At 52.2% G+C, this 16,293-nt stretch overlaps 2 protein-coding genes across 6 annotated transcripts; one reads left to right on the top strand and one right to left on the bottom strand.

Moving 5' to 3' along the window:
- Nucleotides 1–1,235: 1,235 nt before the first annotated feature.
- Nucleotides 1,236–8,788, bottom strand: Fndc11 (fibronectin type III domain containing 11). Of its 4 annotated transcripts, XM_059262134.1 has the most exons (4): nucleotides 8,575–8,788; nucleotides 5,937–6,044; nucleotides 3,543–3,688; nucleotides 1,236–2,745 (listed from the first exon to the last, which is right to left on the bottom strand). In XM_059262134.1, exon 4 carries the CDS (start codon nucleotides 2,733–2,735, stop codon nucleotides 1,734–1,736), a length of 1,002 nt encoding a protein of 333 aa, XP_059118117.1. In that variant the 5' UTR covers nucleotides 2,736–2,745; nucleotides 3,543–3,688; nucleotides 5,937–6,044; nucleotides 8,575–8,788; the 3' UTR covers nucleotides 1,236–1,733. The 4 variants fall into 4 exon arrangements, with proteins under 4 accessions (XP_059118117.1, XP_059118118.1, XP_059118116.1 ...); XM_059262135.1 differs by lacking the exons at nucleotides 5,937–6,044; nucleotides 8,575–8,788 and adding an exon at nucleotides 4,046–4,114 and having other exon boundaries at nucleotides 1,236–2,882; XM_059262133.1 differs by lacking the exons at nucleotides 5,937–6,044; nucleotides 8,575–8,788 and adding an exon at nucleotides 4,046–4,114.
- Nucleotides 4,231–15,432, top strand: Srms (src-related kinase lacking C-terminal regulatory tyrosine and N-terminal myristylation sites). 2 transcript variants are annotated; one of them, XM_059262131.1, is made up of 11 exons: nucleotides 4,231–4,566; nucleotides 4,986–5,151; nucleotides 7,364–7,515; nucleotides 8,180–8,988; nucleotides 11,623–11,744; nucleotides 12,214–12,380; nucleotides 13,039–13,180; nucleotides 13,281–13,439; nucleotides 13,994–14,175; nucleotides 14,258–14,414; nucleotides 14,666–15,432. In XM_059262131.1, the coding sequence occupies exons 4-11, from the start codon at nucleotides 8,588–8,590 to the stop codon at nucleotides 14,857–14,859; spliced, it is 1,524 nt and encodes a 507-aa protein (XP_059118114.1). In that variant the 5' UTR covers nucleotides 4,231–4,566; nucleotides 4,986–5,151; nucleotides 7,364–7,515; nucleotides 8,180–8,587; the 3' UTR covers nucleotides 14,860–15,432. The 2 variants fall into 2 exon arrangements, with proteins under 2 accessions (XP_059118114.1, XP_059118115.1); XM_059262132.1 differs by lacking the exons at nucleotides 4,231–4,566; nucleotides 4,986–5,151 and having other exon boundaries at nucleotides 6,572–7,515.
- The last annotated feature ends 861 nt before the right edge of the window (nucleotides 15,433–16,293 follow it).

The following is a 16,293-nucleotide window of genomic DNA, read 5'->3' as shown; positions in this document are numbered from 1 at the left end:
TAAGCAAGACATTCCTAGATGCAGAAGGATCTCCCCCACCTAGAGTCAGGGAGGGCTTCTTAAAGGGGCCTTGAACTTGGTGAGAAGCAGTGAGGAATGGTTTTAAGTGGGTTGTTGGAGCTTAAGAAGAGAAGAAAACCCAGATCCCATCAGGAATAAAGATGCAAGTATGGTGGAGGTGAAGCAATGAGCCTTGGGAAGGCATCGACACTAGCAGGCAGTGCACAGGCTGGGGATGAACTCTGTGAACGAGCTCTCCAGCACCCAGTGCCTGTAGTAGTTCCACTGTGTCTCCACCTCTAGGTTACATCTCTCTGGGCCTAATGGGGCACAAAGCTGGGCCATAGTTGGGTACAGGAGTCTTCTTTCTGGTCCTAGTTAGTCAGCATGCCAGGCTACTAGACCTACATATGCTTCCCTTAGCCAGCCCTCATTCTAGGCCTCCCCTCTCGGTAGAATTACCATGACCAATACCCAGTCTCCACCCATAACACACAGACCATTGTGGGTCCATCCTACATCTCTAGGATGACCCTATCCTGTGAGACACCCATAAGCAATTGACACTTTGACCACATGATGCCACAAAGAATGACTATTCTGATTCATCCATCAGTGAGTGGAGGTACCTGGCTTGCTACTCAGGCTGAGCCTCAATAGGCAGAGCACTTCCCCAGTGGGAGAAATGGGGATCATTATTACTCCCCACCCCAATCCCACTCAGAAAACGACCCCTCTGCCAGTGGGGGAGGATTCCCTGTCTTTGACCACCTGTTCTGCCAGGCCTGGTAGTCTCAGAATGACTATCACCTGTGGTATGTGTGGTGGCGAGGAAGCTGGAATCGGAGTGTGCTGTTTCAGCTCTTATTCCTTTTATCAGCTCTGCTGCTTTGCCCAGGGTACAAGGTGTTATCATTCTGGACCCAAAGGTGACCAAGCCTGCATCTACCTCTGTGTGTGTGTGAGTGTGTGTGTGTGTGTGTGTGTGTGTGTGTGCACACGCGCGCACGTTGATCTGGATGGAAGACATTAATGTCAAGGTGCCCTGGACAGCAGTGAGGAGTATGGTCATCTATATGGGCTGAATACCACCAACTAGCTATCAAGGAGAATAAGTGCTGGGGGGTGGTCACACTTTAGAAGCTAGGCACCATTGAATGTCTTAGAAAAGTTCCCAGACAGGCTTCCTTCCTGGGACCCTCACACACTTGGGGTGCCCATGAACTTCAGCTTACTTGGAAAGAATGTAAGACCTTTATTTTAAAAGTAAGACAGCATTTGGTCCTGGGCATCCCTGCTCCAAGGCGTCTGGGATGCTAACACCAAGGCTATGATGGCCCTCTGTGGTGTCCAGACAGGACCAAAACATCATCTTCCTCAGGGATCTTAAGCTAGGAGGCAGGTAAAGAAATCTGGTTATGGCTGTGAGGGTGAGGGACGTATAAGGTGCTGAGGCTGAGAGAGCTGAGTTCCCTAGGGACAGTTCTCATTATTGGAGGTGGCAGCCAGGTACTAGCAGCCAGCACTTCCTGCTCCAGTGGACAGTGGTCCTGAAATGTCCGGCCTGGGGCTCTCCTGGAAAAGACAGAAGGCACAGGGGTTCTGGGGTTTGTGGGATGCTGGGCCATCAGGGAAACACTATGTGGTTGCTGTTGTCTTAAGGCCTAAGTAGGGTTGTGTCTTTAATTTGGTGTGTGTATACTCCTCTTTATTAGTGGATAAATATTAGAAAATCATCTCTCAGAAGATGTGGTCAAGGGCAGGCTGGGCTTGCCCAGCCGACTGGGGACAGGCCCTTCAGGGGGTCCTGGAGTGGTCTGCAAGGTGAGGCTGTCCCGCCAGGGCTCATACACCAGGGTGTAGCTTTCTGCCCTCTTGATAGTGAACTTGTAGGTACGGTTGGGCAACAGGTTGTGGACATCAAAGGTGCAGGCAGCCACAGGGACTATGCCACACTGTGTACACTCCTGTTGTGTCCGAGGCTCCAGCAGCTTGAAGCGCAGCTCATACTGCTCTGGTGCTGCTGATTGGATGGTAACAAACCAGCGCAGGCTGACCCAGTCCTGATGGGCCACTGACTCCTTCCGGTCGAACATAACTGGCATCTTCGTGCTTAGCATAAGCCGGATGTGTGGAATTTTGGTGGCTCCAATGTCAGATACCAGGCGGTGCTTGACATGCAGGTGCCCTGGTACCATCATGGCCAGGAAGTTGTCCATGACAGCCGACAGGTCTGCCAACTGTTGCTCCACAAGCCCCCAGCCAGCCAGGAAGGGCCGTGGGTCAGGGGCCTCAAGCAGGGCATCCAGTGCTGCTCGGCCATGGTCCAGCTGCTCCAGCAGGTCCCCAAGCAGCAGGAGCTGGATCTTGGTCTGTGCTGTGCCCACCTTCTTCATGCGCTGAAACTTCCAGGGGTCAATGAGCTGGAACATGGTATTAGGCAGCACCAGTGGGTTCTGGTCACCTAAGGCCAGGTGCTTAGGGAGGATCTCAATGTAGTAGGAACACTTTTTGAGCAGCTGCATGCGGGCATGGTGGCGCTTGAGCAACTGGGGGCTCAGGTCTGTGGTCAGAAACTCACGCAGCACATTGCGTCGCTCCATATAGGTCCTCCAAGCCTCTGGCTCCAGCAGCTGCTGGTCCTCTGCTTCCTCCACCTCCTCTGAGTCCAGGAAGGAATGTGGACCGTCCAGCTTCATTTTGTCCAGGGCCAGGCCTGTCACCTGGAAGTTCATTGTCTAGGAGCTGAGGGTAAGGACTAGGCATCAGCTGTGATAATCAGACTGGCTCTGCCCCCAACCTAGGCCTTCTGTCTCACATCAGCCTCTGCCCCATAACGGCCTTTGCTCTCTCCTGGACCACAGCCTTCTGAGCAGAGACCCCTGGAGGGGAAGAATAGTAGTCTGGGTAGTAGACAAAAGTAGATGATGGCCAGGAAAGTTCTATCAAGGGGCCAATAGTCTTTTGTGGCGATGAGCTAACAAGGGTGAGAGAGTGGGTTATAGGGTCAGAGTGGCCTGGAGAGAAGCTCTGGAATATTAACCAGTTGTGAAACAGGTCATAAGCCTCAGGTTCCTCAGCTACCATGTATAATGGATGGTGCCCGTGGGGCTGTGGAGGGGCTTAGGGTGACCCTTGGGGCACTGATGAATTGCCCATGCATCCCAATACTCTCCAGAGACCTGGTACACCTCAGCACTGCTACAGTGCTTGGGGACAAGGCTAACCAAAGACAGGACTCTACATCATCCTCACATGGAGAGGGGCTTTGTTTGCCCAAGAACAGAGCAGACCCATCCTACCTTCCCACAGACAGGGAGTCTGAGACTAAAGCTTGGTAGGTTGGTCTTCCTCCATGGTTGCTTTTGATTTTGACATAGCATCTCACTCTATTGCCCAGGCTGCCATCCAACTCCTATGCTCAAGCCATCTTCTCATCATACCCTCTTGAGACTTCAGGGGTGTATATTTTTGTATCCAGTTCATCCCAAAGTTGGAATCATTGACCCCAGAGCTTGCCCTCCTCTCCTTGTCCCCCATACCTGGTCCTCAAATCTGGCTGTCTGTGGAGAGGCTGATGTGCCACAAAGCCCAGCAGCCAGAGCTCCCTGGAGAAGGGACCAACGTCCTGCCAGCTGTCCTTGGCACTGGGCCAGTGGCTTCACTTGGAGATTTCAGGTTGTGGAAACTGAGGTTGGATGAATGAGAAACAGAACTAAGAGACTGGATGACTAGCTCAAGGTCATCCACACAGATCCCTACTAGTAAGGTTGATTCAAGTTGGCTTCGCTTCCCAAAGACCGATTCAAAGTGACTTGTGTGGGTCAGGAGGGCTAAAACAGGCATCAGGGACAACAGAGAATGGTTCCTGGCTGAATGCAAGCTGAGACCAGGCCCCAAGACTCTGAGTCAACACAGTTCCTTGCAGCTAGAAAGTTCTGTGGAACTCTCCAAAACTATTTTTCCCATCTAAGTTATTTCATTTCCCCTGTGAAGACTACCCACCCCGAGCCCCTGGGCACACCTTCCCAAACCATCTACTTACCACTTCTCTTCCGGATCACCTCAGTGAGCCCCAGCCCCCTCTGCAAGTGCCTGGCGCCCGTCTCCTCTGTCTCCTCTGCGGAGCCCAGCGGGAGCCGCAGGGTGCACTGTCTGGTCAGCGCTGCCCCTGCCTCGAGCCCACCTGTTGCCATGGGAACCACTGGCCCTTGTGACGCTGTACACCGGCCCAGGTGCAGGGAACTTTGATTTAAGGGCTGAGCTCAGATATGGGGCAGCAGCGATTTGTGTATAGGGCCCCACGGACTTGAAACAAGCTCGACCTTAGCCTGTTCCACGGCCTAGTGAAAATGTTCAGCAGCTTCGTGCCTCCCAGGCATCCAGGAGTCACTATGGTGGCTGGGTCGACAGCCTGGCTTGAAGTGGGGTTCCCTGCATCGCAGGAAGCTGGTGTCTTTGAGCAGGGACAGCTTTGGCTTCTGGGGCCCAAGAAGCCCGCAGGAGTCAATGGAGTGCAGGGAAGGGGCGCCTGCTTGACATTCCAAACCAAGCTATAGCCTGCAGGTGAAGGGTGCTTTCCCAGACCTTTGGAAGCTCATGTTCTGTGCCCTCTAGTCTAGATAAATGGGGTTTCCATAGCTCCAGGGATCCTCAAAGGAATCCCCAAGTATAAGTCACCCTCATACTCCAAACTGGGCTCTGGACCCCTGGATTTACTACCCAGATCCCTCCCTCCTCTTTATAAGAGCCAGCGGGGGGTGGGGGGGGGTGTTACTCCTAGCAAGGGTCTCAGGGGCTCAGATACCTGAAAGGGGCTGACTCATTTACATACATTGGCTGTCCTTCCACAGAACTCCCAGCCCTCCTGGTGGCATCTGACAAGCCAGGGAGTAGCTTTCCTACCTATCAACCTACATTGGCCACAGGCCTTGGAGGTCCTGTAGGAGGGTGAAGTGATGTGTGCTGGTTCTGTGCTCATCTAGGTTAGCCATGGTGACCCGTTTTGGGAGTCCCAGGGACAAAAACTAGATTTTTTTTGGTGAAAGGGATGCCATCTGAAGGTCCAGAAGGGAAACTGGTCCCTGAGAGGTAAGAGAATGAAAAACCACAGGAAGAATACCAGCTCCCCAGCTCTTCCTCAGGAAGGAGGTGGGTAAGGCTCACTATCCTGTTCTTCTTGGGGGTTGGGCTTGTTCTGGGCTTATGAAAGCTCCTCAGTCCCACTATATCTCTCTTTTTTTTCACTCCTAATTTTTTAGATTTATTTTATTATATATATGAACATTTTATCTGCATGTCTGTATGTGCACCATGTGCATGCTTGGTGCCCACAGAGGTTAGAAGAGGGCATTGGTTTCCCTGGAACTGGAGTTAGGGATGATTTTTAATCCACCGTGTAGATGCTGGTAACTGAACCCAGGCAGTCTATGATAGTAACAAAGTTCTCTTAACTTCTGAGCCATCTCTCCAGCCCCTCTTATTTTTAATTAAAAAATTCATTTTGAGGTGTGCAGAGCCACGTGCATGCTTTGCTGTATTTTGTTTGTTTGCTTTTTACGGGTTGTTACCTGTAGCCCTCACTGGCTTGAAACTCTGTAGACCAGGCTGGGCTCAAATTCACAGAGATCCACCTTCCTCTTTCTCCCAAACTCTGGGATTAAAGGCATGCACCACCACACCTGGCTCACAGCAGCTGTAAAGAATGATGATCCTACAATCCCACTTATCCTTCATCCATTTTCCCAGATGCAAATTCTTGAAAAGTTGAAGCACCAGATCATACCAAGGACACAGGGTAGGTCTGTGGCTACAGAGATACCCCATGGAGCCCAGCAGGGCCAGCCTGTCTCCAAGTCATCCCTTGTCTTATTTTTTATTGCTGTGACAAGATACCACAACCAAGGCAACTTATAGAAGAGTTTATTGGGACTTACAATTTCAGAGGGTGAATCCGTGATCATTATGGTAGGGAGCATGGCAGCAGGTAGCAGGCAGCAGACAGGCATGGTACTGGATCAGTAGCTGAGAGCTTGCATTCTTATCTGCAAGATAGAGGCAGAGAAAGCTAACTGGGGATGATATGGGCTTTTGAAACCTCAGAGCCCACCCACCTCCCCATGATACACCTCCTCCTACAAGGAAAACCTAATCCTTCCCAAATAATCCAACTAACTAGGGACCAACTGTCAAATATGTGAGCCTATGGGGGCCATTCTCATTTGAACCACCACATTCCACTTCCTGACCACCATAGGCTTGTGGTCATATCATAATGCAAAATGCATTTAGTACAGCTTCAAAAGTCCTCATAGTCTTTTTAGACTCTCAACACAGTTTAAAAGTCAGTCAAAGCACTCAAGGCTGTCTCTTAATTGTAAGCCCCTATTAAATTAAAACCAAAAAGCAAATTACATGCTTGCAACATACAATGGCACAGAATATACAATTCTGTCTGTTCTAGTTCCTGGAAATGGATGGGATTCTTTCTTTTCTTTTCTTTTCTTTCTTTCTTTCTTTCTTTCTTTCTTTCTTTCTTTCTTTCTTTCTTTCTTTCTTTCTTTCTTTCCTTCCTTCTTTCCTTCCTTCCTTCCTTCTTTCTTTTTTTCTTTTTTGAGCTGGATCCTACAAATTCTCTCCCTGCTCTGATCTTGGGGAGGGACTGAACTCTCCTCGTCTATAGGAGGAGGAAGAAGACTCCTCTACCTTGAAGCTTTTCTGACAACAGTTCTCAGTCTCCTGTCTCTCGGCATTTCCTTGAGTTGATCAAAGGTCTGGGGACCAGGACTGGAGAACAGGTCATTGGACAGAGCAGAGTCCTCTATTCTTGGCCATCAGTCTGTCTTTGGGCTCCAGCTACACATAGAATATGCTAAGTCCCTGAGACCAGGACCCAGTGACTTTAGGGGCAAGGGAGTGTTCAGGAGGAATCTACACTCAGTGCCCTGAGCCTGACCTCACCATGATCAATGCAGAGGGGATCTCTCTGTGGCTTCACAGCCTGAAGATAGGAAGCTTAATTTCTTCCTAGGAAGGTACCTCATTCATGTTGAGGATTTGGGTGTGAAAAATCTCCATTTATACCCAGCAGTCAGGTGTGAGCATCAAGGTCCCTTGTGGCATTCCCTGAATTTTATATTTGTAATTACCTTTTCTGGACACCCACCAGGCTGTATCTTTATGACATGGAGCTTGTGCCTTAGAGTTCCTGTCCCTTCCTGGCTGCTCAAGCTGGGGATTGGGATTCTGCTATCTAGGATGCTGGAAGGCCAAAGCCAGTGAGCTCATAGGTATCTCTAGTACATCAGAACTTGCAAATTGCCCCAGGTGCTTCAGAAAAAAAGTCTCTGCTTCTCCAGAGCAGATGGGGGAAGGAACCTGTTCGATATGTTGGAAGTATAAGCAGTGGAGGAAGGATCTGCAGCAATTATATATGGAAGCTTAACAGTAACCACTCAGGAGCTAAAGTGTTGTGCTTGGGAGAGAGAAGCCAGCAAGGAGGCAGAGAGCCTGCGGGTAAGACCCCCTCCTCAGACTAAAACAGGCACATGTTCAAGAACTAAGCTTTCTGGGGCTTGGTCCCCACTTCCTGACTTGGTGAAAAATTGGGTGGCAGGCAGTTTGCTTCATTCTTCAGAAAGAGAGCCTGTCTGAGGCTTATCCACTTTCCTTACATGCTGACCATGTCCCCAAGCCAAAGTCCTAGATAGCTAAGTCTCCTCCTCTCTGCGGTGGTATTATCTATCTCCTGGCTATGAGGTGGCTCAGAAATCATACTCCATCCACACCTCCTATGTACCTGGCCCCTCACTGATTCCCCTACGATTGCTACCAGCATTTTAAAATACAGGAATCAGGATGCCAAGAGCTTACTATGTGTTGAGCATATGCTCCAGAGGCCGTTGGACAGGCTGCCCATACCTACTGTCATCTGGCCCTGAATGGGGCAGTGGGGCGGTGATGTTAAAGAATTAGCTAACACTTAAAAAGCCAAATAGTATTTCAAAGACATATGGCCACTGGTGATGAGCTGCTCCCTCTGTAGATCCCACTCCCTAGGGCAGCTGCTGGTTGCACATGCCAGGCTAGCAGAGCAGAGCAGGCCCCTGTGTACCTGGGAGTGGGGAGTTAAAGGACAGCTTGTCCCAGTAGGCCCTCCTCTCCCCGCCCCTTCCCATAGGCTCCGCCCAACTCCGTCTAGCCTAGGAACCTACTGCCGGCACAATCTCAAGCCCTGCTGCCTTTAACCCTAGCGGAGATCCTACTCACCAGACCACACAGCTGTGCAAGGATAGGAGGAGCAGCCTGTGTGGCCCTGGGCCGGATGTCACCCTCCGCTGACACGTGCTGTGTGCCTGATTGAGGAGCCCTCTGTAATGACCTACGGGGTTAGGGTTAGGGTCTGTGTCACCTGTCACTTCCCTATCCCGTGCCAAATAGGGATGTGGGCAGGAAGCACGGGGTAGCTTGGCTGTCCCACCAGCCTTTCTGGTTTCTCCCTCGTACCGTGGGCTCCTTGGTGCATGGCTGTACTGCTCAGCCTTCTCAGCGGCAGCACTGAGGGAGATTACTGACCCAAGTCGGCTCCATGCGCCTTCGTCCACAACCAGACCCCCTAGGCATGGAGCCCTTCTTCCGGAAGCGGCTCACTTTCTTGTCCTTTTTCTGGGATAAGATCTGGCCAGCGGGTGAGTTGGAGGAAGACATCCCCCGGATCCAGGGACTTGACGACAACCCAGTGCTGGAGCAGCCCGCTGCCGTTGAGCCTTGCAGCTTTCCCGCCCCACGCGCGCGACTCTTCCGCGCGCTCTACGACTTCACTGCTCGGTGTGCAGAGGAACTGAGCGTCAGCCGCGGAGACAGACTCTACGCCCTCAAGGAGGAGGGCGACTACATCTTTGCCCAAAGGCTCTCTGGGCCGCCCAGTACGGGACTGGTTCCAGTCACCTACCTTGCCAAGGCCACCCCTGAGACGCCCTCAGACCAACCGTAAGTATTTGGGCTTGGGAGGTAGGGCTGAAAGGCTGCCATGCCCAGTGGAGTATGTCAGGGTTTTGAGGGTAGGAAATACCTGCTTACAGTCAGTGAGGGCTTATTGAGTGCCTGCTGGCACCGGGCTGAGCAGACAAGTGTGGCATAGCAGTACAAACAGGAAGAGCTGCGCTGTTGAGGGGAACCCAGTAGTGAGCAAGTCCAGGGAACCAATTGCTGGATAGACCAGGTACTCAGCATAGTCACTTCAGGACCTTGCCTCCATATAGAGGTTGTAATAGAATGCAGTGAGTGGTTGCTGTTTCCAGGTGAGAGGAGCTGAGGTCTGAGATGCCTTTCCAGGTGATACAGTGTTGTACTGCTTGGAAGTGTGGGGGCCACACCTGAGCCTCCAGGTGGCTCTGCAGGGTCCCCAGTACTTCCAGGCACTCCAAACCAGGCCAGGGCCAATCTTATCTATTCATATTCACCCAACCACCTCAAACAGAGTCTAAATATGAGGCAGATATAGCCCTGATTTGTTTCAGTGAGTGGGTGTGGGGGACAGCCTGCTCTTTGCCCACAAGGCTGGGCAGTCACTGGCAGAGAGTGGCTGGTTTTGGTGTCCAACTCTTGCATACCAGCAAGGATGCAGCAGGGTCATGGCAGGAATCCATTGAAAGCTCAAGAGCTTGTCTAGGAAACTGTCTCTGGTCTTGCACTCAGGCATTAGAAGTGCTCAAATCCATCGCTACCCTCCTGAAGACCCCTCAGCAGTCACAGCCTCCCATCAGGTTTTATGTGGTAGGAGAGATTGAGCCACAGAAAGGGATCCAGGCACTTGCCCCATGCCTGCTTGCTGGCCCCCAGCAGAGCGTAGACTAGGTCAAGTAGCTGTTTTGGTGGAGGGGTCCCTCAGGCACCCAGGTGTGGGAGACAGAACTTGTGAACAGTTCCTGCAGGCTGCTGGCATGACAGGCAGGGCTGGGTTCCTGGAGGCAGGGCTGCTCGTGGGAGAGCTAATGACTGCCTGGACCTGGAGATCAAAGTGCTGAGCACACTTACAGTGTCATTAGTCCCAGACATCTGGCCCTGTAATCCAGGGAGAGACCCTTGAGGCATGTCCTGCAGACTTCAGGCTGTCACAGAAGCCCAGATATATCCCATAGTGGTTTGTATCCTGTCATGGCTTCAAGGAAAGGCTGGGGCTATGTTGGAAAAACTCACACTTCTGGTCTTCCACAGTCTTGTTGTCCTGAGAAGGGACCTCACCCCAGGGGCTCTTCACCTGCCAGAAGATCTCAGTTTCCTGCCCACAGATCCTATAAGTAGAGACACAGGAAGCTTCAAGGGTCTAGACTTCCAGCTTCTGAAACGAGTTTGTGGACTTTCTTGAGCATGCTGCCCAGCCCAGGCTCCATCTGTATCCTTGACAGCCCCTCACATCCATTCAGCCTGCCAATACAAACTCCTGCTTCTCAGGCTTGGCCTCTATCTCCTTATTTGCTAATATCTTTCTGTCTCAGCTGTGCTCACCCCTCCTGCTCCAGCCCAGGCCCACACCCTGGCCACACCAGTTCCTCTCCCACGTATCTCTAGGAGAGGGACTGGCCCGTCTGCTCTTTTGTGGACTAACTTGAGTCACACCGATTGTCCCCTACAACCTTGCCTCCATCTGAAGGAATGGAAGGACTAAGCTCATTTGCATTGCTGTGGTCTTCAACCCACTGGGTTTCTGGAAGTTCTCAGAAATGGAAAAGCTTGGATAGGAAATTGAGCCAGCTATGGAACCTTGTTTGGACCTTGGGGACCAGAGGTGCTTACAGTGGAGTAGATCTGGGAGTGACTTTGTCTTTCTGAGGTTGTTTCTGGCTCAGAAGAAGGGAGGGAGTGGCTAGGCATGGTGGTGTGTGTTTTTAATCCCAGCACTTGGAGGCTGAGGCAGGTGGATCTTTGAGGCCAGCCTTGTCTACATAGTGAGTCCCAAGCCAACCAAGACTATGCAATGAGATCCTGTCTTTAAAAAAAGAAAAGAAAAGAAAGAAGTGAATAGAGCCATACCTGATGCGACTTAGCTGTCAGAGGCTGGCCCACCTAGGCACGGCTCTTCAGAGGGCACAAGGTACTTAGAGTAAGCCCCCCCAAACTTCTATTGTCTGCTTCTGCTAACATCCTGCCCACCTTGCCTTAGTCTCCTTCTTCTGGGACCCCCAGATCCCATGTAGCCAATCTCTCAGATGAGCCATGCCCAGACAGATAACACCCCTGGTTCTTTCCCTGGTCATACTAGCAGTTCTGTGGGTGTTTCTGGGGCAGCCCCCTGGGGACCTCGGTTCCCAGTGGACCCCCACAGGGACTTAACAAATTTTCAAGTTTAGGGTTTTGGTCTTTGTCCAGGGCTGTTAGTTTTTGGTGAGGCCTGGTGATCCATAATCTGAGCAGAGCATGAGCGTTATATTAGAGTAACAGAACCAGTAGCCCAGGTTAGTGGACAGTCATACCAGTGCGAAGGAGATTCCAGTCACCTGATGGTGATGACCAGGCTCTGGGCACATTTTCTCCCTGAGAGACAGCAGGACAGTTGAGGCCTCATACCTTGCCAGGGTCACATGGCTGGGTCTGAAAGATGACTATTGTGTCCTGGATTTACAGTTGGTACTTCAGTGGGATCAGCAGGACTCAGGCCCAGCAGTTGCTCTTGTCTCCCGCCAATGCACCAGGGGCCTTCCTCATCCGGCCCAGCGAAAGCAGCGTCGGGGGATATTCTCTGTCAGGTACTCAGACAACCCCTCAAGACTTCATATCTGGGTGGGGTATCTTGCTCAGCTCTACCAGGCCAGACCTTCTTGACCTTAGAGTGGTTGATCCCTTTACTGGTAGCCCTTCATATAGACATGCTAGTCATCAAGTTCCCTCCCTCCCTTCCTCCCTCCCTCCTTATCTCCTCCCTCCCTCCCTCTCTTCTTCCCTTCCTTCCTTCCTTCCCTTTCTCTTTCTCCCTACTTCCTCCATTCACCACCTAGTGGACTTAGTATTTCATTCAACAAGTACCTATTTAACACTCTTTGTCCCCAGGGCTCCCTGGCTGTCCTGTGGCCTGTAGCTGCTCATGTTCCCTCTTGTACAGAGTATTGTCCACCTCAATGACCCCATGGCCAATCTGTGTGAAGCCACTTGGGACATTGGGGTATGGGTGTCTGAGGCAGGTGTAGCCAAGGCACTGTTTTCCATCTCTGTCTCCAGTTCGGGCCCAAACCAAAGTCTGCCACTACCGCATCTGCATGGCACCTGATGGCAGCCTCTACCTGCAGGAGGGCCGGCTCTTCCCCAGCCTGGATGCATTGCTCGATTACTACAAGACCAACTGGAAGCTGATACAGAACCCTCTGTTGCAGCCCTGCATACCCCAGGTGGACCTGAGATATTCCCCATATCTGGGGACCACCGAGGACCCTGTCTTAGAGTTTCTTGGCAAGCCTCTGGCCTAGATCTGGTCAGGGAATATCCAGTATCCAATGGCTTCTTTATTCTGATGGAGTTGGCCCCTTTACCAGTTTTATCTCCTCCGAGGCTGTTGGAAGACTGGAGACCCCTGAGGAATATAGGATTCTCAATTCTGTAGGGCACCAGGAGGAGTCAAGGCTGGCGTGGGAAGGTTGCTCCAAGTCCTGAGGGCAGAAGCTGAGAGAGGAGATACTGTTTCCCCCAGTATCTGGTATTACTGGGTCCAGGGCAGCAATCTGGTTCCTCTGGTTCTGTAATGACAGCCTAGCCAGGGCTTGTAATGAGTATTTGTAGACGGATGTCCGGCTCTGGTAAAGGGGCCACATAAGTCCCCAAAGCAATTAGCTTCCTGCCCTGGGCTTGGCCTCCTGGAGGTCAGCTGTGGTCTCTCCTCTGTCCCTGCCTGGGCCCGGAGTAAGGGTGTGCTGGGGAGGGAGAGGCTGAGGCCTGATGTTGGAGCTCTTCCTGAGACTCACAGGGGGGCTAGGTTCAACTAGTAGCTCAGCCTTCCTGCTCACTCTGCTAGGGAGTCTCAGGCAGCACATTGAGTGTCCCTTCCCACAGATGCCCCTGGCTCAGGACGAGTGGGAACGGCCACGTTCAGAATTTGTCCTTCGGAGAAAGCTGGGTGAAGGCTTCTTCGGGGAGGTGTGGGAAGGCCTGTGGCTGGGCTCTATGCCTGTGGCGGTGAAGGTTATCAAATCAGGTGAGGCCTTGCACCCAGGCTTGGGCAGCACTGCCCTCTGACCCTGGGGCCTGGGGCAGTGGTGGCCATGCACAGTCTTGGAGCAGCATTCTTTCCACAGCTGACATGAAACTGGCAGACCTCACCAAGGAGATTGAGGCGCTGAAGAGCTTGAGACACGAGCGACTGATTCGGCTGCATGCCATATGCTCCCTGGGTGAACCTGTGTACATCGTTACTGAACTCATGGGCAAGGGCAACTTGCAGGTCTACCTGAGCAGTGAGTACCCTCCACTTGGGCAGTGAATACCCTCCCTGACATCACCCTGTAGCAGCCACATCTGCCAACCGTCATCATAACGTTCATGCTCTGGGTCCACAAAGAAGAATCCTTAGGCCTTTGGAAGGGATACATGTGGCTCAGGTTGCAGACACCTGGTCCTACTGGGCCTCTGATCAGGAGAGGTATTGAGGCCAAGGGTCTGGGCCAGGCCTAGATTTAGCTGAAGGATAGTCAAAGCCTGGTGGTTCTGAGGCTGGGGCTGCAGTTTGTGTCACCAACCTCTGATACATTGCCTTGGACCCAGTCCAGGCTGGGTACTCTCTCCCTTGGGGGTCCAGGCAGGTGCGGAGAAACAGCTTGCACTGAGGCCTGTGGTGAGTGAAAGACTTCCTTTTTCATTTTATTCATTGCCTACTAGGCCTTAGTAGATGGTGCTGCTCTCACTACCTCAGAGATGGGGGAACCGAGGCTTAGAGGAAGCACATGCACATGCTTGCCAGCCATCATCCTGTGCCCTCAGGAGTACTGCCACCTGGCCTCTCTCTCTGCAGGCCCTGAGGGAAAGGCCCTGAGCCTGCCTCATCTACTGGGGTTTGCCTGCCAAGTAGCTGAGGGCATGAGCTACCTGGAGGAACGGCGTGTCGTCCACCGGGACTTGGCTGCTAGGAACGTGCTGGTGGGTGATGACCTCACCTGCAAAGTAGCTGATTTCGGCCTGGCTAGGCTGCTCAAGGTCAGTGGGGCTCTAGGCTCCTAACCCCATGCAGAGGGGAAGACATTACTCTGAATTCCCCACCATTACTCCTCATCCCCAGGATGATGTCTACTCCCCAAGCAATGGCTCCAAGATCCCTGTCAAGTGGACGGCACCTGAGGCAGCTAATTACCGTATCTTCTCCCAAAAGTCAGATGTCTGGTCCTTTGGCATCCTGCTATATGAGGTCTTCACTTATGGCCAGTGTCCCTATGAAGGTGAGCCATCTGAGAGGAAACCATGACTCATCAGAGAAAGTTTAGTCTGATGGAGGTAGCCTGGGGTCCACCCTGAGGGAAGAGATATACACTGCCCTGGGAGTTACTGACCCCTAAAGGGACCAGGATAGGGGCTGGAGTACGGGCACAGACTGGTCATGTAGAGGCCTGGGTTGGGAGAATCTCCTTGGTGACACCCAGGCGGAATCAAGGCAGCTGCTGCCTGGCCCCTCTTGCTGGCCTCTTACCAGGAATGACCAACCATGAGACACTACAGCAGATCAGTCGTGGGTACCGGTTGCCACGCCCAGCCGCCTGCCCAGCAGAGGTCTATGTGCTTATGGTGGAGTGCTGGAAGGGCAGCCCTGAGGAACGTCCCACCTTTGCCGCACTGAGGGAGAAGATGAATGCCATACACAGGCGGCTCCATCTGAGCCTCACGTGACCAGGTCTCCAGCCCCACAGGCAGCAGTTATGGCAACAAGGAAACACCTGTCGCCAACACACGGGAGATGCTGCACAACTGGGAATGGCAGCAGCCTCAGAGAACCCCACCCTGAGGGCCCCTTCACTGACATAGGCTGGTACTTATATGTGCACAACACCACATGGACGCGTGCAGACTGGGTCTAGTCATGAGCACTTACGTAGACATGAAGGCTGTGTCCTCCTCCTGGCACAGTTTGAATCCCTGGTGTCTCCAAAGTGTTGATAAAGAAGAGGAGCTGTAAGAAGTGTACCAGCAGAGCCAACAATTTCCTCTCTGCCCTCACCTAACTCTGGGCTTCCTCAGCTCCCTCCTAGGATCAAGGATAAGAAGTCCAATTTCTCTCAAGTCTTACTGTGGATTTGGTTAAGTATCCAGTGCTAGGGCTCCCAAGCACATCTCACCAGTACATGCTGTGTACTCACAGGGGACGGTAGCATCCTCTGCCCACACCCGCTGCCCCCACAGGTACTGGCAAACTCTAGGCACACAGAGTCAGCTTCAATAAACATGCTCCAATGGATTCACATACCAGTTCCCAGAATCGAGTGCTGGAGGCTCTAAAAGATGGGAGGAAGAGTTGAACCACACCCCAGAGCCAGAGCTGCATTACAATGTGGACCCCCATGACATTAATGGTGGAGACTGCTGGAGCTCCCTGGCCTGGGGTTGAAGCCAGAAAGTCTTCAGTTTCAGAAAGGGCGGACTGGCTGGTGGTGGTAGCACTCCCAGGCCTCTCCCAGATGCAGAAGGATGGAGTTTCAAGACTGTTTCTTTGGAAGGGCAGGGGTTAGGAGGCAGAATTTTCTGGTTGGCAGGATTAGTCAGATATAGGTAGGATGCTGACAACCAGACACCCTACTTTCTGGGCAAAGCCCCCGTGGGTCACTTTTGTGTTTGAGTGTGACACCTTGAGAAGTTGGGCCCTGGATCATTCAACACTTTAGGGCACTAGGAGCAGTATACTGGGGATTAGGCAGCCTTTGCTCAGGGATCCAAGGCCATTTCACTCTCCTAGCAGCTGTATCCAGAAGGCTGTGGGGTCTCTCCGACTCCTCCACTTGTTGACTTAATTTAATTTTTCTCTCCCCACTGTCTAATATGAGTCTGACTCTAAATGTCTTCTTTCCACCCCTCACTACCTTCTTTATTGCAAATTCAATTAAAAGAAAAACAGGTGGAAAAACAAAAGAGGGAGCTGGGAACCGGACCTCACATACAAAGTGACCCCTTAGGTACAGGAAAGAGTTTGGGGCTTAACCAGTCATGGGCTTTCTTATGGAGAGGCTGGATGGAGGCAGTGAGGCATTGTCACTACGGGACCCAATCAACCTGGCCGCAGTTCAGAACAGAATGGTCCTAGAAGCTGTGGAGGCCAGGCCAACAGAGTGT

The sequence above is a fragment of the Peromyscus eremicus genome, chromosome 4 (assembly GCF_949786415.1).
Source record: "Peromyscus eremicus chromosome 4, PerEre_H2_v1, whole genome shotgun sequence".
NCBI classification, from domain to species: Eukaryota; Metazoa; Chordata; class Mammalia; order Rodentia; family Cricetidae; genus Peromyscus; species Peromyscus eremicus.
This window is presented reverse-complemented; position numbering and strand designations above follow the sequence as displayed.

Bases quoted from the DNA above. Each gene is read 5' to 3' on its own strand.
- Fndc11 (XM_059262134.1), bottom strand. From the start codon at position 2,735: ATGAACTTCCAGGTGACAGGCCTGGCCCTGGACAAAATGAAGCTGGAC.
- Srms (XM_059262131.1), top strand. From the start codon at position 8,588: ATGCGCCTTCGTCCACAACCAGACCCCCTAGGCATGGAGCCCTTCTTC. The intron at 12,381-13,038 runs GTGGACCTGAGA...CCCTTCCCACAG, and splicing joins TGCAGCCCTGCATACCCCAG to ATGCCCCTGGCTCAGGACGA. The intron at 14,176-14,257 runs GTCAGTGGGGCT...CCTCATCCCCAG, and splicing joins GCCTGGCTAGGCTGCTCAAG to GATGATGTCTACTCCCCAAG.